General features: G+C 47.8%; 1 protein-coding gene across 2 annotated transcripts in view; it reads right to left on the bottom strand.

The window, feature by feature from the left end:
• PHIP (PHIP subunit of CUL4-Ring ligase complex) overlaps nucleotides 1-21,724 on the bottom strand; it is a 2,330,659-nt gene that overhangs the window by 590,926 nt on the left and 1,718,009 nt on the right. For both annotated transcript variants that reach the window (XM_086926531.1, XM_086926532.1), the window contains exon 32: nucleotides 10,044-10,169. In XM_086926531.1, the coding sequence (XP_086782657.1) occupies nucleotides 10,044-10,169 (126 nt within the window). The remainder of the gene's footprint in view (nucleotides 1-10,043; nucleotides 10,170-21,724) is intronic.

Here is a 21,724-nt window from a genome sequence, read left to right on the forward strand (position 1 = left end):
CGGGGCCGACGGGAATGCGGTCTGGGAGTTGGAGGCCTGGATGACCAGACTCTCGGGGGTGGGGTGGGTGGACAAAAAGCAAGGGTCGCCCGGTGCCGGGCGGTAGCGTCTGGCCACGTTCCTGTCCACAGGGGGGCCTGTGGCGGGCTTGGACCAAGTGCCCAGAAGAACGTCACACAAGGCCTCGTTGAACGGCAGGAGGGGCTCCGCGGAGCCGGACTGCTGTTTGAGGACCTCAGTGAGGAGATTAGTCCTCACGGCCGCGACGGGGAGCTGAAGGTTTAAGGCCTTAGCTGCCTTCGTCAACACTACACTGTAAGCAGAACCCGCCTCCGAAGCCACAGTCGGGGGCGACGTAAATCCAGTGTCTGGCGAGGTGTCAATACCACTGGCCTCCCCAAGCTCATATGTCCAGTCCTGATGTGACTGGCAATCACGTGCCAGAGGGTCCTCGGGCCCCTCCCATTGCTCCTCGTCACCCGGCTCCTGGAGACCAGGATTAACAGCCAGGGCCTCCTCGTGGAGATAGAACTCTCCGAAGGCCGACGGAATCGGCGCCCAGCGGCGCCCTTCCGACTCCTGAGTAGGACCGTAGGAAGCATTGGGGTCGGCAACCACATCGGCTGCCGGGGACGACACCTGAAGGGACGGCGCCGGCGAGGTCGTAAGGTCGACCGGCGGGGTCCCGGATCCGGAGCCGGATCCAGCGAGGTCGCGCGGCGCCGGGACCGAAGTCGCCAGCGGCGCCGGGCCCGAAGCACCCAACGTCGTCGGGGCCGAAGCGCCCGACCCGGAAGGACCTCCAGACGGAGCCGATCGGCCCGAAGGCGCCACGGGAACCGACTGAGGAGGGAGGGCCCTCATGGCCATGAGGTACCTCTCGACCTCCTCCTGCGACGCGCCGTGCCCAGGGACCCGAAGGTGTGGGGCAGGCGGCGACGCTTGCGACTCCCGCGGAGCCGCGTGGGCGGTGTCGCCCGAGTCCCCGGTCGCATCGTGCGAGCGACGGGGCGGGTCGGAGGATCGATGGTGTCGCTCCGACCTCTCATGCCTCTTACCTGAGGACTTGGAACCAGACGATCGGTGTCCACTCCCGGAACGTCGATGACTCCGACCTCGCGACCTATCCCTCGACCTCCCGTGGGACCGGGACCGGGACCTGGAGCGGCGCGGGGCCGACTGCCTCAGCTCGAGACGCTTGCGGGACCGCTCCCGCCTAGCCTTCGACGTCAGGGCCCGGCAGTCGGAGCAGGTTCGATCGTCGTGGTCGAGGCCTAAGCACTTCAGGCACCGGCGATGGGGGTCCGTGACCGACATGAGTCGGCCGCACTTCGAGCAAGGCTTGAACCCGGGCATCCCTGGCACCGATAGTCGAGGATCGACTAAATAGAGGATCAAAAAGATCAAAAAAGTTTTCAGTCAAAAAGTGACTGGGGGTAGAGCTTCTTCCGGATCTGCGCTAGCTGGCGCGGAAAAAAGAAGAACCGACGTCAGCGCGCATGGGCGCCGTCTATATACTCCGACGACGTCATCCCGGCGCTCACGACGCCGACGACGGACGCGGAGCCGCAGACGACGCCTACCAGCGCGCAGGGGTATTGCTACGCAAAAATTTCCGGATCCAGTCTGACGCCTGGGGATATTCTAAGGTAAGGAATCTATCACTAACGTGTCTCTTTCAGATCCAATTTTCCATTGATTAAAGGCGTTTGCCTGTACTTGCCCAGAGTACTGGGACTTATTGTAGGGGTCAAATCCATGTCCCCAGTACAAACAAAAACAGCCTGGGTAGGTACTCTGACTAGGTCAGAGCCTGCCTCAGATACCAATGTCAACCCCACTATAGCCTTAGGGGGAACACTACCACTACTAACTTAACTAGGGGTTGCAGGTGCCTTAGGGGCAGTAGTGGTAGGAGCTGGGCCTTTCTTGGTGCACTCACTAAACCAGTGAGTATTACTTTTACAGTATTGGCACCATGGTTTCTTCTGACCATTATTCTTCTTCTTTTGGGAATTCTGGGACCCACCCTCCTTGGATTGTTGGGGCCCTGTTGAAGACTTCTGGTCATTTAGCTTACTCTCATTACCCTTCTGGTCTGCTTTCTTCTGGCCACCACCCTGGTTCTGGTTCTGCTGCTTGACCCTTGTCCTGACCCATCTGTCTGTCTTCTTTCCCAATTCTTGGGGAGAGGTCAGATCTGAGTCAATAAGGTGCTGATGCAACAACTGATTTTGACAATTACTTAAGATTTGTTCTCTCATAATTAGGTTATACAACCCTGTGTAATCAGTAACCAGCCTTCAAAAGCCTTAGTGGCACAACCTACAAAGTCAGCCCAATCCTGAGACTGAATTTTCTGGGTGTCTCTGAACAGCAACCTGTACTGCTCAGTTGTTAAGCCAAACCCATCAATCAGTGTATTCTTCAGGACTTGGTAATTGTTAGCATCCTCAGCTCTAGTAGTGAGGAGCTTATCTCTACCTTTACCTTCAAAGGAGAGCCACAGTATAGCTGCCCACTGACTCTGGTGGACGCACTGGACAGTGCAGGCCCTCTCCAAAGCAGTCATCCATTTGTGGATGTCATCCCCTTGTTTAAAGGGGGGCACTATTTTACTCAGGTGTCTAGTATCAAAACTCCTGTCCTTATCTCTAGGGATAATGCTGCCACCAGTGGGGTCTGCCCCACTCAATTTCTGCTCTCTGGCAAAGGCAAGTCTTTCCTTGGCAAGGGCAAGTTCTTCCCTCTCATTCCTCAGATTGACTTCCCTCATCTTAGCTTCATGCTCTCTCCTCTGAGGAGATGTCATCCCTCTCTGAGAAGATGCCTGAGAGACATGGGTACGAATAGATCTGTTAGAGCCTCTGGAGTGAGACCTAACTCGTCTATTCCCAATGTTAAGCCTGCCTGAGAGTGGGCCTGGGGATCCCCCAGTTCCATTCTCATGTATGCTTAAGTTGGTCCTGGTGAGCCTACTGACTACTACTGGACCTTTTTCTGCCTCATCCCCAGATAACTCCTTTTCCTCTTCCTCCTCTTCACTTTCTGTTTCGTGGAGGTTAAGGTCAGGATCACCCAAGGTTCCCTCTAAGGGGGCATGCTCCCATCTGGATTAGAGGGGCTTGTGTTAGAAGCCCTTCTGGCATCATATGTCTCTAAGAGACCTATCAGAAAAGGAATGGTAGGGTTAGAACCCTGTTTTAGTTTCCTGGAGGTACACAATTGTCTCATCTCCTGGAAGCTAAGAGCTGCATATCTGGAAGTGACCTCTGGAAGGTCATCAACCACAAGGGGGCCCTCTGTGTTCCCTCCTGTGGTAGACATGCTTTTCTAGTGAGGTGTAAGTGGTGCACTTACCTACACTATGGGTTTACCTACTGATCCCTTGCTAAGAGTTGTAGTCAGGGTGTGCTACTCCCTTTCTACTACAACAGCTGGTTCAGTAGAACTCAGAGTATTTCTAAGCTGGTTATATGCACCTAGGATACCTTATGTGATTTTTCAAATGATATCTCAGATTATATTTGGTAAAAACAACAGCAAGCTCAAATCCCAACCGCTGCACACCAATGTGAGAAGTTGGCCTGATATATGATGTTCACTAGTTCTAGTGATCACCTTGTATCAGTCCAAACAACCCTTATGGTGATTGGTTGTAAGTCAACCTTATAGACCAGCTATCCTAGTAGCGTGGACAAAAGCAGTCTTTAGGCTAAACTCTTTATGGCATGTGAAGCCAGCTGTTTTACCACATATAACCTTTGAATACCAAATGAAAAGGACACCACACAGGTAGTTATGAAAATAAACAGATATTTATTAACTAACATACACCTCTGAACTCTTTAGGAGGTCAGAGGGCTAAGCACATGACAAACTCTTAGGAAAAATACGTTCAAGTTGCACGATTTACAATGGTGCCCTAGGGGCACGACAAACCATATACTAGATAAATGGAATGCGAAAGTCAATTAAAGGAATGGAGTTGTCCAGAGGCTGTAGGATCGCTGGGACCACGCTATACTAACTTGAGGTAAGTAATAGGAGGCCCACGGAGCGCGTGTGCAGAGTGTGAACTCACACGCGAGATGAGTACAAACGTCTATGGACAGTACAGTTTAAAGAAAAGGTGAGTACGGACGTTCCTGACTAGATAGGACTAAAACGACAATGGAACTAGACACTAGGAGAGTAAAGCTACCCTTGAGCACCGAAATGCTCGTGTTACCTCACCCACAGGCTGCGGGTGCATAGGTGCGAAGTCGTGTCGGGTTTCCGCGTCGAAGTCTATGGAGCCTTGAAGAAAGATGCTGCAGGCGACCAGGAGGAAGATGTCCGGTGCAATCCAAGGGTGGATTGGTGAAGAGAAGAACCTGAAAGCAGAGGGGACAATGTTCACAGTCACTAGCCAGTGACTGGAGTGGAACCAGGAGTGGAACCAGATGTCGTCGTCGCAATCAGGTCAAGGTGGACGCGTGTCTCTGCAGCTACGTGGACCAGGTGGTGTCTTCGACCAGGATGGAGGCATGAGCTGTCCCACGCAGGCTCTCGCTGTCGGCGGTGTCGTCTCCGGATTCGATTTCAACAGACCTTGGCAAAGGCAACCCACGCGGTGAGTGGAAACGGCGTCTGGAGTGGACCAGGAGGGTCCGGGGTGCTCCTCTCTTGGAAGGGAGCAAGGGCCAGTCTGGAGCAACCAGACCAGCAGCAAAGTTGCCGGTGTTCGTCGTCTAGGAGGCCACAAGCCAGCCGGCAAGTGACCAGACAACGCGTCGAGCAGCAGGCAAGCAGAAGGGTCCCACGCAGATCTCGTGGATACTGGATGGCTGGTCTTCGGTGCAGGAGCTGCTCGGGGTGGGGCTTCTCAGTCCCCAGAGCACTTGGATGAGGATACCTCAGGAGTCGTGCTGGAGCGAAGTGCTGCTTCTTTCAAGATGGCCGGTCTCACGTGTCTCGTCGCACCCACGGGTCTCAGCTCGGCTGCAGATGTGGGTTGAGGTCGGAGAGGTCTGGGAATCCGGGTCTCGTCGGGCTCTGAAGTCTGGATCCTTTGCAGGAAGACGACAAAGGGAAGTCGCGGTACGCTGATGGTGCCTGCAGATGCAGGGTGGATACTCCTTGCCCACAAGGGAGATTCCTTCTGTCTTCTGTGGAGCAGAACGTCGAGGGCCAGAGTTTCTTCTTGTGAAGTTGATCAGGATAATCTAATTTGGAATGGGAGCAGCTCCTACCTTTATCCGGCTAAAGGGGGGCTGCACTACGACTAGGTGCCTCCCCTGGGTGGGACCAGGAAGGGGGGTGGTTACACCCCCTTTCCTTTGTCCGGTCTTGCGCCAGCTCTGGGGCTGGAGTGCCCCAGGAACTGGTTCTGACCGGTGTATGCACGGGACACCTTGTATGCCTCAGGCATGTCTCATTCCTTTGAGCCTTGTCCTACCTAATACACAAAATCCTGTCTGGGGTGGTGCTAGCACCTCCCAAGGCAGGAAACCCTTTGTCCGAGCCTCTCTCGCTGGAAGGACTCCCAGCAGCAGGAGGTCAGACTTGTGTCTGTGGTGGCAGCATCCATTTTGTGATGCTGAGGCTCGAGTTAACTTTAACCGGGGTTCACAGTTACATACATGTCGTGTCCCTCTAGAAGGGTGGAATGCTAACCCCGTTGCCAGAATTGGCGAGGGGTTAGTATTCCAATTCGTATGACACCTTACCCGACATGTTTTGATAATGCTATGCCAAAGTTAGCATTTGACCGCAAGGTTCATAATGCACTTAAGAGTATATGGTATAGCGTTATCATGGAACAGCTATTAGGACTTGGTTCCGCAAGCTGCAAACGGGCTCAGCTCATGCCAGAGCACCATTTCACATAATTCCAAGCACTCTGCCTTCAGGATTGATAAGGCCTGCCATAGGAGTGACTGATAGGAATATATGTGTCCATTTTAGGGTTAGGCATAGAGATACTATACCTAAAGCAAAGGGTGATTACACCACCTTGCCCCAGCTGTCGTGCAGCCAGTTGTGTCAGATTTGGATGGCCAGCCAGGGGTGGCATAATGCATGCTGCAGCCCCTGGTAGGCCCTGGGTACACCTATGCCCTGGATACCTAAGGTATGCTGTACAGGGACTGATAAGGTGGCCCAGTACCAATTGGTAAATGCACCTAAGGTACATGCGTGACAATTTAGAGAGAGAACAGCTAGGCTGTGGGTCTGATCAGCAGGCCCACAGCCAGGGAAAGTCGTAAACCAGTTAAGCAAAAGCAAAAATCGGGGGTGACCATAGGATTGCAGACTCTACTCTCCTACAGTGTTCTCTTGGAAGATGGTGAAGGAGGCCTGGAGGAGAGTACGCTTGTTAATACTCAAAGTCTTTTGATGTAGACACTGGTCATTTTCTTAGCCTTTCCAGCTACCTTGGAGACATATTGATAGGAGACTGATCTGGACCTAGAAGGCGATTAGGCAAAGTCCACTGATACGATTCAGACATCACGGAGTGTCAACTAAGACCTTTTTGCAGCATTTTTCTCTGTCTACGCCGACAACTGTTTCGCTTTTGATGTTGTGCAGGGTGTTTCCATAGGCCTCCAGGTCAACTGTGGCTTCGATGTAGATGAAGGTCTTGTGGGCTGCACAGGTTGCCTCAACAGTGTTTTATTTCTGGACGTTGTGCCATGACTCTTAACATGCAATGGATGTCACCTGGTTGTGGACGTTCATCTTGACAAGGAAGGCTGTCTGAGAGCTGAGAAGTCTACCGACGTCCACTGATTGTGCCTTCTTGCTGGAGATCTAACTTAGACGTCGAGTGCGAAACTGAACCCTTCGATGGTTTCTTTGACATCTAACATACCAGTATCTTCCTCAACGTCAAACCTCTTAACACAGACTGCTTTTTTATGGTGTTTTATGCGGGATCTGACTCTGTGGGGTTCTTTAGAACTTTGAAGAGGGGGATCGTTGGAGGAAGACTGGTGTGCCCCAAGGCATCTTATGGAAGAACCTTTCTCCTGGAATCCATGAAGCCTGATCTTCTCCCTCTCCTTGAGGGTACATCTGGACAGCTTCTGGCAGTGTAGACAGATGTCAAGATGTTGGAACTTTGGTACGCAGACAATGCCGACTGAATGAGGTTTAGTATGAGCCTTCTTCCCACAGGAAGGACAATTCACAAAAACAGAAGGCATATTTGACAGAAAAAAATATATTTTCTGTCAGAAATCAGGTTGTCAGTACAGCAGAAACTGGCTACTATCAAGGGAAAACGTTTTGAGAAAGGGCTTTTCTGACAATATTTGTCAAAAAAGGAGAGCTCAGTACTCCAGAATCCTAACTGAAGGAGCCAAGAAAAATTAACTAATCTGTGACCTGTGGGTCATAATGAGATAGAGGAGGTCATGTGAGGTTCTTAAAGGCACAGTGAGTTTCAGGTCTACTCTTAACGGCAGACTATTGGTTAACAATGTCTCATGTTTTCTTTCCTTTTAAATAAAGGTATGTGGAAGGCTTCCTATGGTCAGTTTTTTATTAACATGAATTGTTTTGCTTTGAAAAGTAAATCTAATCTGGCCATTTTTACCTTTTCTATAGACTGCAGATATATACAGTGGGAAGGGTATGCCCAGATGTGGGTCCCATGCTAACTGCAAAACTGGATTCAAACTAGCCGGGCTGATGAGGGGGGGATACCCCGAAAACGGTCCCAGGATGCTTGTTTCCAGTCTAGGGGGGACCTGGCTTGGAGGTTCGGGCTGCACTGTTTCTACAAGGAACCGGATCAAGACTGATTTGCATATGACTGGTTCCAAACTGGGGTGGCATGGTGAGCAAAAAAAACAATGGATTAAACCGAAATCTTTGTGACCGGGGGTAAATATTAGCATTGTTCAGCATTCCATCCCTCACTTTTTCTTTTTGCTTTTGGCAAATATTCAGCACTGGAATACCCACGGCTAATGCCATAAAAGCAGCTTTGACTGGTGGTATGCCCTCTGGTGGCGGCTCCTTGTCAAAGGAAAGGCACATCTTGATACAAAGGACAATACATCTCAAAACGGTCCAGTTTTTACTGCTATTCCCTGTTTTGCGCCAATAAGGAGTTGTATGCCCCCCTCAGTGCTCCTTAGTCCAATCTAAAAGGGCAAACTAATGGCTCTCTTCAGATGCAACCAATGAAGCTTCTTCTCCTACCTACAGAGATGTGTCAGAGAAAACAAAGCGGGGAGAGTGATAGACCACTCCACATGGAAGGATGACAACTTTCAGAAGGCGTAAACAAGCGCTGATCGACTCCGACTGGGGTGCAGAGGTAGTGCTGAAGATTTTTAAGATCTAGCCTTATGCCTGGGTAATATTCTAGGGTGAGGAATCTGTGGTTAGATAGAGTCTCTACCAGATAAGGCATTACCCGAGATCGACTATGCCTCTTTCCTTGCAAAAGAGGTTCAGTATTTGCTGGCTAGAGGGGAAATGAAGACAACCCAAATAATAGAGCAGATTAAAGTTGTAGCCATCTTAAAACAAATATATCAGTGGTGACTAGTGTGTAGAATCTAGAGTGATCTTCCACAGAGTGGGGAGGGTTAGTGCGAAATCTGCAGTAACATAGTCTTTACCAGATAAGGGATTACAAAATGTAAGTAACTGAGTAAATCTGATAGAGGCTCCTAACCGCAGATTCCTCACCTTAGAATAGATACACCAGCAATACCTCTCCGGAGAAGGGACAGCCGACCAAATGAGCAAAATGCCTGTCACACCGGACCTGGCTGTAAAGGCAGTAGTGTGTGGTAAACATGGGCAGAGAAGCTCAAATGGCAGCCAGTCAGATATCCAAGAAGGGGACCCCACCTGCTAACGCAGTAGTGGGGGCATTTGCCCTGGTGGAATGGGAATCTAGCACTTCAGGTGGTCGTTTCTTCGCCAGTGCATAGCAGATATTGATATAGTACAATCCACTCAGAAATGGTGCACTTTTGACAGGCATGCCCTTCTCAGCCCCAAAGAAGCCAATTAAGTGCCGATTATCCAAACTGTGGGGTTTTGTGCAATCAACGTAAAAGGAGAGAACTCGTTTAGAGTCTAGGCGATGGAGTCTCTAATTTTCCTTGGAAGGGTTAGGCAAGGCTTAGAAAGCAGGCAGTGTGATACTATGGTCAACATGGAAGAAAGTGATCACTTTCGGGAGCAAAAACACAAGTGTTCTGAGGACCAGCTTATCCGGAAAAAAACGGTGTGTGGTGGGTTAAGGGAAAAAGACTGAAGCTCACTAACTTTCTTGGCTGATGTAATGACCACCAGAAAAGCAGACTTGATGGTAAGGAGCCATAAAAGACCAGAATAGAGTTACTCGAAAGGAGGATACATCAGAAACATTGAAACAAGGTTTAGGTCCCATGGGGCATGACAGATAAGGCCGGAGGAAAAAGATGCAGTTAACGCTACGATAAACCTTTATGGGAGCAAGTCACAACTGGTGAGTTAAAGAGGGAAGGCTGATCTGGCTGCCGCAGGAAGACCGATATGGCAGACAAACAATCTTTTACAGTGCCCAATGCAGGGTCTTGCCAGGCAAGGGAAAAACAAATAACAAAACCTCTGACAGAGCTGCAAGTGTTATGAACAGAGGAATGAAATGCAAACATCATTATCATTCACTGCAAGGGTAGTAAAAAAGGCATTAAAAAATCCTTGAATGTCAATTGGGTTTACCTACCAAGTGTGCATTTTTGGAGCATAGTTTTACCCAACCAACAAATTTTCTAAATACACAGATAAAATCACATAAATCTAATAATACACTGAAATGCTCAAGCAAACCAGTGGAGTAAATTTACAATAACTGATGTGTGTGTGTGTAAGAAAGAAGCATAATTATAACTTAACCAGAATGAATAGGCAACTTTTTACATATAAAAAGCAAATAGTGTTTCAGATTGTAAACAGGGGATATGCAATGCAAAATTAGGAATCGAAAACAAATGTTTACTGACTAGAGAACATTTACATATGCAAATTGGGTAATGCTGGTAACCTACTTTATGAAATGCAGCATGAGATCGGTGACAAATTTGGCACATTTCACAATTGGGCTTGCTGGCTCATTAAATGTACGTGTATTATGCTCTATGTACCGCACCTCCCACATGAGCGATGAAAGACGCCTGGGAAATGAGAAAAGAAAATTCAAACACTTTATCATGTCAATAACACTTTCTTGGAATATTACATTTCGATAATGCAAAAGTATCAAATTTAAAGGTTTTACAAATGTAAGGTAAACATGCAGAAAGGCTCATCCAAAAACTAAGGTGAGCTATGAAACTTTTTACTTGGGCGCGAATGTATGAAAAATCGCTTGCATAACCCATAAAGCCATACATTTCAACACTCCAAGATACTTAGCACAAAAGCTGGAACTATCTGGCGGATGTAGGACACTGCATAACAGCAGCTCCATTCTGCTGAAACCACAGATTTTCCTCCAGAAGAAAGCGTACAACAGAGCTTTCTCAGGCATTGCACTAAAAATCTGGAATTCTCTTCCAAAGGAAATCCATCTGATTCACTCTACAGCCTCCTTCAAATCAAAAGTGAAATCATTCCTGATGTCTAAATGGCTAGTCTAAAGTCGTCACCAAACTATATACCAATCAAACTTACTTGTTGAACTCATATTCTGTTGATCACGACCACCTCCATTTGAGCTAACGAGATCACGCTCCTAGATTTAATACTCTTCTTTGTTTATATTTATGTCGTAATTGCACTTTATTACTTTCTTTTACAGATGTATCCAATCCCCCCCTGGTGAAGCGCTCTGATACCCTCACGGGTCTTGTTCGCGCTATAAAAAAAACTTTATAAATAAAAAAAAACTTTATACATAAACAATGTTGAGAAGAGCTTACCAGTTTCTAGAGTAATTAGCAAGTTATTTACCCATAGTAACACTCCCACACACCAGAGAGTGGTGTTGTGTGGCTCCACACCGAAATCTGCTTTGGAAGTGACAAGTTACCCCGACTTTTTACCTGGTGCTATGCTGTTACAGACTAGTCTAACTGGGATCCTGCAAACCAGGACCCCAGTCTCTGTCATGTCTCCCTTAAATTGGTTACGGTAAGTACTAAGGTACCTCCAAGATTGGATACTGGTGCACCCTTATAAATCTCTAGTATATGGTACTGAAGTACCCAAGGGCACAGGCCTGAAGCATATATTATGCCACCCATGCAAGACCACTCAAACTGTAACTACAGGCCTGCTACTGCAGCCTGTGTAAGCTGGTGCTAGCACCACTAATGTGCGCTGACGTCAGTTCTGCACACGACTTTCCGTGCCAGGAACGCAAAGCCATGCAAGAAACTGACCACTGGTGCCATGAAACTAGGGCCCTGGAAGGGAGGACCTTAACCCTAGAAATCAGTTCGCAGAACGGGGAGGATGGGTGGAGCGGTAAGAAATCTATCACTAACTAATGTCTCTTACAGATATATCGTTACACAAGTAGTAACTTGTGCATCTGAAAGAGACACGTTAGTGATAGATTCCTAACCTTAGAATAGATACTCCAGCTATACCAATCCCGGTGGTGGGTCTGCGAACAAGATTACACCAGAAAGTCACAGAGCACTGAACGGCCAAAAAAGCAGTCTCTCCGGACTGGACTGTCAAGGCAGTAGTGCTTGCTAAACGTGTGCAGCGAGGCCCACGTAGCTGCCTGACCTATGTCTTTCAAGGGAATGCCACGTCTCAAGGCAGTAGTGGCTGCAGTAGCCCTGGTCGAATGGGCACGCCGTCCTACAGGAAGCTCCTTCTTGGCCAAGGAGTAACATGCTTTGATACACAGAACGACACATCGGAAAATGGTCTGTTTGTGCACGGCCCGATCTTTCTTGGCGCCCACGTAGCCCACAAAGAGCTGATCATCCACCCGGAACTGCAGAGTACGCTGCAGATAGAATGAGAGCGCACATTTGGGTCCAGACGGTCGAGCCTCTCCTCTTCCCTTTAAGGATACGGAGGCTGAAAGATGGTGGGGAAGGGGATGGTCTGACCGATGTGGAAGGGCGTAACAACCTTCGGCAAGAAAGAAGGAGGGTCCATAAAACCACCTTGTCCGGATGAACAGAAATGAAAGGAGGTTTGGAAGAAAGGGCCTGGACCTCACTCTTTTGGCAGAGGTGACAGCAACCAGGAAAGCGGTCTTCAAAGTGAGAAGACGCAAGGGACAGTCATGAAGGGGCTCAAAGGGAGCGCACTTCAGACAAGATTTAAGTCTCACTGAGGCATTATGAAGGGCACGGATGGAAACGTATGCATAATGCCCTTAAGGAAACGGTTAACAACTGGGGGTTTAAAAAGAGAAGGCTGATCAGGAAGCCGCAGAAAGGCGGAGATTGCCGAAAGATGACCTTTGATAGTGCCCAGAGCAGAGACCTGCTGGGCCAAAGATAGAAGGAACAAAAGGACCTCCGAAAGAGGGGCAGAAAGGGGATCCACAGCCTTTGCTGTGCACCATGCCACAAATTTGTTCCACCTGCAGGCGTATACCGTTTTGGTGGAGGGACGCCTGGCTGCTAGAATTACATGACAGACCTCAGGAGGTAGATAGAAAGGTGTCAACTGTCGCCGCTCAATCTCCACGCATGGAGGTGGAGACTGGGCAGGTTTGGGTGGAGGACCGTCCCCTGCTGCTTCGACAGAAGATCCTCCCGAAGAGGCAGACGGATCGGGGGATCGATGCTCATACGGAGTAGCTCTGGATACCATACTGTGCAAGCCACGTCCGGCGCCACAAGAATGACTTGAGCCCGGTAGCGCCAGATCTTCAGCACTCTGGGCAGAAGTGGTATAGGCTGAAAGGCGTACAACAGACCGCAACTCCACTCGTGATAAACAGCATCTCAGAGCGAGTGCCGCCATGGAAATTCCAATGCGTAGAACTGATGACATTGCGCTTTCTCTTCGATGGCGAATAGATCTAACCAAGGCTCTCCCCACAGCTGAAAGACCTTGCACCACGTCCGAGCTCAGACGCCATTTGTGCTCCATCATGCACCGGCGGCTGAGTTTGTAAGCCCTGGCGTTCAGGGAACTTGCCAGGTGTTGAACCACCAAGGTAGTGCCTTGATGTTCCAGTCATGTCCAGAGGCGAAGAGCCTCTTGACACAGGGTCCTGGACCCCACCCCGCCCTGCTTGCAATACCACATGGCGGTGGTGTTGTCCGTGAACACCTGCACTATACTTCCCAGGACAGAGGGAAGGAATGCCTTCAGTGCAAGTTGGATCGCCCGCAGCTCCAGAAGGTTGATATGGAGCCGGGAATCCGCCGGAGACCAGATGCCTCTGATCTCTGCCTCTCCCAAGTGGCCGCCCCATCCCAGGAGGGACGCTTCCGTCACCACTGTGTGTTCCAGGTGGGAAAGGGATCTGCCACTGACTCAATCGCGATTCGTGAGCCACCACTGCAACTGCCTCCGAGATCTGAATATGGTCGGACAGGTTGCCCTGATGCTGCGCCCACTGGAACTTCAGGTCTCACTGCAGAGCCCGCATACGCCATCTGACGCCTGGGGATATTCTATGGTAAGGAATCTATCACTAACATGTCTCTTTCGATAAAACAAGCAGCTTTACACTCCTCCTGGACTAAGCCTGAAGGCTGATCTCTCAGCTACCACTTAGAGAGCTTTCTAAGTTGGTCTAAGAAAACTAAAATCCCCATAAGGATTGTCTGGATTAGTGCAGGGTGCCCACCTACCTAAGTGTGCACCAAATACTAAGCCAGCTTCTCACAGGCATGTAGTTGCAAAGACTGTTTTGTACATAGTACATGGCTGTCATATTGTCAGTTCGGACTAGGACAACCTTTCCTATGAGGTGAGGCTGAAAAGCTTTTAGTGCTAGATACACAGCTAGAAGCTCTGGATGGATGATGTGGAGACTTTTGTGCTTGTTGTCCCACAGCCCCTGAATTGTTAGATTCTGCAGATGAGCACTCCAACCTGTGCGAAACGAGTCTGCTGTTGGTATGATCTGTGGAACAGGGTCGATGAAGGGCTGCTCTTTTGATACTTTTATTGGGTTCCCCCATTGCCGAGAGCGATGTGTGGGGCTGTCTACCAACACTATAGCTGTTATTTGACCCTGTGACTGATTCCACTGACATGCTAAGCATTCGTGTAGGGGACGCATGTGTAATCTGGCATATTTTCAATGCATGATGCCATCATTCATAGTAGTTCCTAGTACTTACCTGAATGCATGACCATTGAGTAGGCGTTGGTCTGAAACTGTAGTAACAGTTTGAATATTTCAAATTCTGGCTGCATTGAGAGAGGCTAGAGCTGTGTGAGTGTTTAAATGTAAATTGATACTTGTAAATTGATACTTGTATAGCACACTACTCACCCGCAAGGGTCTCAAGGTGCTTGTACGAATACCGCTGTGGAACCCATCCTTGCTTTCCCTGAGAGGCGTCCACTCCTGGGCACCCCCAAGGTGGAGGCCAGGCATCCTTAGCGTTGTGGGGGCCGTTGTGGAGATTAAGCAAGCTATTGCCCAGAGTTGCAGAGTGGGACTCCATGATTGGAATAGGCACCGAGGCGAGAATTATCAGGCCCGTGGAAGTTTGAGCCCAAGATCCGCCGAGGCGGGGAATTGAACCCTGGTCCCGGGCTACACTTCTGCATCAGGGTCTGCCGCTTTAATCATTGAGCCACACTACTCCAGATAGGATTGCATTGTAAAGGTTGAAGCTGAGACTTTTGCATATTGACTATAAATTCCAATTGATGGAGAAGGTCTAATCTGAGTGTGTTGCAAACACTGTGTGTGTGCCGGCTTTGATGAGTCAATCGTCTAGATATGGAAATAAATTAATCAGTTGTCTTCTGAGATGAGCTGCAACTACTGCTAGACTTTTGTGTACACTCTAGGTACAGTTGCAGCTCAGAATGGGAGTACTTTGAACTGATAGTTATTTCCTGTTATCACAAATCAGAGATTTGCGATGTGCTGGGTGAACTGGAATGTGTAAGTATGCAACCTTTAAGTGTTGCTATAGTAGTGGGAGCACTTGTTGAAACATAACCATATGGAAATGTTCTGAAAGTGTGGACAGGCTTAACATTCTTAGGTCTAAACAATAATTGGTAACAATAGATCTGTAAGAGACAGATTATTTTTAGATTCCTCACCTTAGAATTACCCCCCAGGTGTCAGACTAGATCCACAGAAATTTTTCTTCAGAAGTACCCCCGCGCGTCGGTAGGGGCATCGGTAGACTCCGCGTTCATCGTGTTCGCCGGAATGTTGTCGCGGTATCTACTTTGATGCCGCCCCTGCGTGCTGACGTCAGTTCTGTACACAACATTCCACACCAGAAGCGCAGAGCCATGCAATACACTGACCACTAGCACACAAAAATAGGGCCCTGAAGGGCAGTCCCTTACCCTAGAAATCAGTTCGCAGAACAGGGAGTATGGGTGGGGAGGTGAGATGAGGAATCCATAACTAATCTATGTCTCTTACAGATATATTGTTATCGAAGGTAAGTAACTTGTTCATCTGAAAGAGACAATTAGGTATGGATTCCTCAACTTAGAATAGATACCCCAGCAATACCAATCCAAGAGGTGGGTCTGCGAACCAAGTTTACAACAGGAAGTCCTGGAGTACAGAACGGCCAAAGAAGCCATCTCTCCGTACTTGGCTGTCCAGGCCGTAGTGTTTAGTGAACTTGTGCAAAGAAACCCACATAGCTGCCTAGCAGATGTCATTAAGGGGGTGTGCTACACGTGTCAAAGAAGTAGTGGCTGCGGCTGCCCTGGTGGAATGGGTGCGGAACCCCACTGGAGGATCCTTTTTCACTAAGGAGAAGCACATTTTTGATGCAAAGAACGACCCATCGAGAGATGGTCCGGTTTTTCACAGCCTGATCTTTCTTGTCACCCACATAGCCAACAAAGAGCTGGTCATCCACCCAGAACTATTTTGTGCGACCCAGATAGAAGGAAAGCGCACATTTCGGATCCAGGCGATGGAGCCTTTCTTCCTCTTTAGAAGGATATACATTTTACAATCCATCTGGCAATGCCTGCTTTAGAGATGGGATTGCCCTTATGTGTAGGAGAAAACGCTACAAATAGCTGTTTTGTCTTTCTGAAAGTTTGTGTTCTTTCTATATAATACAATATTGCCCTTCTGACATCCAATGTATGTAGGGCCCTTTCCGCTACTGTTTGTGGTTTTGGAAAGAAGACCGGTAGTTCCACTGACTGGTTGATGTGGAATGCTGAAATTACTTTAGGCAAGAATTTTGGGTTTGTTCTAAGAACCACTTTGTTTTGGTGTAGCTGCATGAATGGTTCTTGAATTGTAAACGCTTGCAACTCACTTACTCTTCTGAGTGAAGTGAAAGCTATGAGAAAGGCCACCTTCCATGTGAGGAATTGTATTTCACACCTATACTTTTATTGGGTTCCCCCATTGCCGAGAGCGATGTGTGGGGCTGTCTACCAACACTATAGCTGTTATTTGACCCTGTGACTGATTCCACTGACATGCTAAGCATTCGTGTAGGGGACGCATGTGTAATCTGGCATATTTTCAATGCATGATGCCATCATTCATAGTAGTTCCTAGTACTTACCTGAATGCATGACCATTGAGTAGGCGTTGGTCTGAAACTGTAGTAACAGTTTGAATATTTCAAATTCTGGCTGCATTGAGAGAGGCTAGAGCTGTGTGAGTGTTTAAATGTAAATTGATACTTGTAAATTGATACTTGTATAGCACACTACTCACCCGCAAGGGTCTCAAGGTGCTTGTACGAATACCGCTGTGGAACCCATCCTTGCTTTCCCTGAGAGGCGTCCACTCCTGGGCACCCCCAAGGTGGAGGCCAGGCATCCTTAGCGTTGTGGGGGCCGTTGTGGAGATTAAGCAAGCTATTGCCCAGAGTTGCAGAGTGGGACTCCATGATTGGAATAGGCACCGAGGCGAGAATTATCAGGCCCGTGGAAGTTTGAGCCCAAGATCCGCCGAGGCGGGGAATTGAACCCTGGTCCCGGGCTACACTTCTGCATCAGGGTCTGCCGCTTTAATCATTGAGCCACACTACTCCAGATAGGATTGCATTGTAAAGGTTGAAGCTGAGACTTTTGCATATTGACTATAAATTCCAATTGATGGAGAAGGTCTAATCTGAGTGTGTTGCAAACACTGTGTGTGTGCCGGCTTTGATGAGTCAATCGTCTAGATATGGAAATAAATTAATCAGTTGTCTTCTGAGATGAGCTGCAACTACTGCTAGACTTTTGTGTACACTCTAGGTACAGTTGCAGCTCAGAATGGGAGTACTTTGAACTGATAGTTATTTCCTGTTATCACAAATCAGAGATTTGCGATGTGCTGGGTGAACTGGAATGTGTAAGTATGCAACCTTTAAGTGTTGCTATAGTAGTGGGAGCACTTGTTGAAACATAACCATATGGAAATGTTCTGAAAGTGTGGACAGGCTTAACATTCTTAGGTCTAAACAATAATTGGTAACAATAGATCTGTAAGAGACAGATTATTTTTAGATTCCTCACCTTAGAATTACCCCCCAGGTGTCAGACTAGATCCACAGAAATTTTTCTTCAGAAGTACCCCCGCGCGTCGGTAGGGGCATCGGTAGACTCCGCGTTCATCGTGTTCGCCGGAATGTTGTCGCGGTATCTACTTTGATGCCGCCCCTGCGTGCTGACGTCAGTTCTGTACACAACATTCCACACCAGAAGCGCAGAGCCATGCAATACACTGACCACTAGCACACAAAAATAGGGCCCTGAAGGGCAGTCCCTTACCCTAGAAATCAGTTCGCAGAACAGGGAGTATGGGTGGGGAGGTGAGATGAGGAATCCATAACTAATCTATGTCTCTTACAGATATATTGTTATCGAAGGTAAGTAACTTGTTCATCTGAAAGAGACAATTAGGTATGGATTCCTCAACTTAGAATAGATACCCCAGCAATACCAATCCAAGAGGTGGGTCTGCGAACCAAGTTTACAACAGGAAGTCCTGGAGTACAGAACGGCCAAAGAAGCCATCTCTCCGTACTTGGCTGTCCAGGCCGTAGTGTTTAGTGAACTTGTGCAAAGAAACCCACATAGCTGCCTAGCAGATGTCATTAAGGGGGTGTGCTACACGTGTCAAAGAAGTAGTGGCTGCGGCTGCCCTGGTGGAATGGGTGCGGAACCCCACTGGAGGATCCTTTTTCACTAAGGAGAAGCACATTTTTGATGCAAAGAACGACCCATCGAGAGATGGTCCGGTTTTTCACAGCCTGATCTTTCTTGTCACCCACATAGCCAACAAAGAGCTGGTCATCCACCCAGAACTATTTTGTGCGACCCAGATAGAAGGAAAGCGCACATTTCGGATCCAGGCGATGGAGCCTTTCTTCCTCTTTAGAAGGATATACATTTTACAATCCATCTGGCAATGCCTGCTTTAGAGATGGGATTGCCCTTATGTGTAGGAGAAAACGCTACAAATAGCTGTTTTGTCTTTCTGAAAGTTTGTGTTCTTTCTATATAATACAATATTGCCCTTCTGACATCCAATGTATGTAGGGCCCTTTCCGCTACTGTTTGTGGTTTTGGAAAGAAGACCGGTAGTTCCACTGACTGGTTGATGTGGAATGCTGAAATTACTTTAGGCAAGAATTTTGGGTTTGTTCTAAGAACCACTTTGTTTTGGTGTAGCTGCATGAATGGTTCTTGAATTGTAAACGCTTGCAACTCACTTACTCTTCTGAGTGAAGTGAAAGCTATGAGAAAGGCCACCTTCCATGTGAGGAATTGTATTTCACACCTATGCATAAGTTCAAAGGGTGGTCCCATTAGTCTGGTATGTACTATGTTGAGATTCCAGACTGGGGGAAGGTGGTAGTCTTGATGGAATGACTCTTTTGAGTCCTTCCATGAAGGCTTTAATCGCTGGTACTTTAAACAGGGAAAGATGTTGTCTGCTTTGTAGGTATGCCGCTATAGCTGCGAGATGAACTCTGATAGAGGTATATGCTAAGTTACATTGCTGCAAGTGTAGTAAATAGCAAATAATCTGTTTAGTGGATGCGTCCAGAGGGTTGATGTGATTACTGTTACAGTGTACAGCAAACCTTTTCCATTTTGCTGCATAGCATGCTCTGGTGGTAGGACGTCTTGCTTGTTTAATGATTTTCATACATTCTGGAGGTAAATCTAAATATCCAAACTATGACCTCAGGAGCCAGATCGCTAGGTTCAATTGTTTGGGATCTGGGTGCATTATTTCTCCATGGTTCTGTGTAAGGTGCATGGGTAATAATCTTAGCTTTTGATGTGGCACCTGTGATAGTTGCAGTAGCGCGGTGAACCACGGCTGTCTTGCCCACGTGGGTGCTACTAGTATCATTGTCATTGAGTGCTGTTGCAGTTTCTGAACCGCTAATGGAATTAGTGGGAGAGGGGGAAAAGCGTAAGCAAATTTGTTGGACCAATTTATCCATAGTGCATTGCCCTGGGACCGGTGGTGTGGGTACCTGGATGCGAAGTTTTGGCATTTTGCGTTCTGATTGGTTGCCCCCATCATTGGAAGAATGGCTGCAGTATCTGGTCGTGCAGCTCCCATTCGTGTACTTGTTCTGACTCTCTGCTTAGGATGTCTGCTATCTGATTTTGAACTCCTGGTAGGTGTTCTGCTAACAGATAGATCTTTTGAGGAATGGCCCATCTCCAAATGTCCTGTGCTAGTTTGGATAGTTGGAGAGAGTGTGTCCCCCCCTGTTTTTGAATGTAATACATTGCAGTCATGTTGTCTGTTCTGATCAGGACTGCCTTGTTGGTTATTTGCATTTGGAAAGCTTTCAATGCTAGAAATACTGCTAGTAGGTCCAAGTAGTTGATATGCAGTTTCTTTTGCTGCACACTCCATTTCCCCTGCACTGTGTATTTGTCCATATGCGCTCCCCATCCGGAGAGCGATGCGTCTGCTGTCAGCATCAGTTGTGGAATCGGTTCTAGGAACGACCGTCCCTTGGAAATGTTTGTTGTGTTCCACCACTTCAGAGAGCGATGCGTACGGTTGTCTACCAACACCAGATCTGTAATCTGACCTTGAGCCAGATTCCACTGTGTCGCTAGACACTCCTGTAGTGGACGCATCTGTAGTCTGGCATGTGGTATTAGTAGTATGCAGGAGGACATCATGCCTAACAGCTGCATAAACACTCGTGCTGGTAGTGAGTGTTGTGGTTGAAATCTTTGTATCAACGTGACCATTGTTTGTATCCTGATTGGATTGGGGTATGCTTTGGCTCTTTCTGTGTCTATAGTAGCCCCCAGGTATTGTTGAATCCTGTTTGGTTGTAGGTGGGATTTCTTGTAGTTCACTGTAAACCCTAGGTGGTGCAGTAATTGAATGGTCTTCTGTGTGTTGTGAAGACATTCTTCTTGTGACTTGGCCTTTATTAACCAATCGTCCAAGTAAGGGAAGACATGTATTTGTTGTCTTCTTAGGTGTGCTGCAACCACTGCTAGGCATTTTGTGAACACCCTTGGTGCCGTTGTGACCCCAAACGGAAGGACCTTGAACTGATAATGTTGTCCTTCCACTACAAACCTTAGGTATTTTCTGTGGGCTTTGTGAATTGGGATGTGAAAGTAAGCGTCTTTTAGATCCAGTGTAGAAAGAAAGTCCCCTTTCTTCAGTAAAGGAAGTACTTGTTGGAGCGTGACCATGTGGAAATGTTCCGAATTTATGTATGCATTGAGAGGTCTGAGGTCTAAGATTGGTCTTAGAGACACGTCTTTTTTGGGGATTAGGAAGTATAGAGAGTATACTCCTGTCCCTTGTTGATGTTTTGGAACCTTCTCTATGGCATGTTTTTGTAGCAGTGATAGTACTTCTTCTTTTAACAATGTCAGATGGTCTTGACTCATTGGACGCTGTTTGGGGGGATGTTTGGTGGGGTAGCTGTGAGTTCTAGGCAATAACCATGTTGGATAATTTGTCTCACCCACTTGTCTGATGTGATGTTTTCCCAGACAGGTAGGAACTGTGATAGACGTCCCCCGACCGGTGTTATGTGGTCTGGGGGGAGTTGTATTAAGTCACTGTTTTGGGGTTGGGGAGTTGCGGTTGTTATTATTTCCGCGACCTCTACCCTTGTTGTTGTTACCTCTGTAACTGCCTCTTGAATTACCTCTTGGTGATGTTGGTGTAAAAGAGGTAGATTGCTGACTTGTTCCTGTACTTTTTGAGCCCCCTCTATAGGTGGATCTACGAAAGGAACCTCTTTGTGTTGGCTGTTGTAATGCTCCCATTGACTTAGCCGTTTCTGTGTCCTTTTTCATCTTTTCTAAAGTCTCATCTGTGCCTGAGCCGAAAAGTGTCTTCTGATCAAAAGGTTGGTTCAATAAAGATGTTTGTACTTCTTGTTTGAAAACTGAGACTGTAAGCCATGCATGTCTTCTTATCATGACACTGGTGTTGATGGATCTTGCTGCAGTGTCTGCTGCGTCCAGGGCGCATTTAATGGAAGTGTTAGTTATTATCTTCCCTTCCTGTATAAGCTGATCTGCCCTTTTCTGATGTTCTTTAGGGAGATGTGTGATGAGCTTTTCTAACTCATCATAGTGCGCCCTATCATAGCGTGCAAGTAGCGCTTGTGTATTGGCTATG

This window comes from Lissotriton vulgaris, chromosome 6 (assembly GCF_964263255.1).
Source record: "Lissotriton vulgaris chromosome 6, aLisVul1.2, whole genome shotgun sequence".
Classification (NCBI taxonomy): domain Eukaryota; kingdom Metazoa; phylum Chordata; class Amphibia; order Caudata; family Salamandridae; genus Lissotriton; species Lissotriton vulgaris.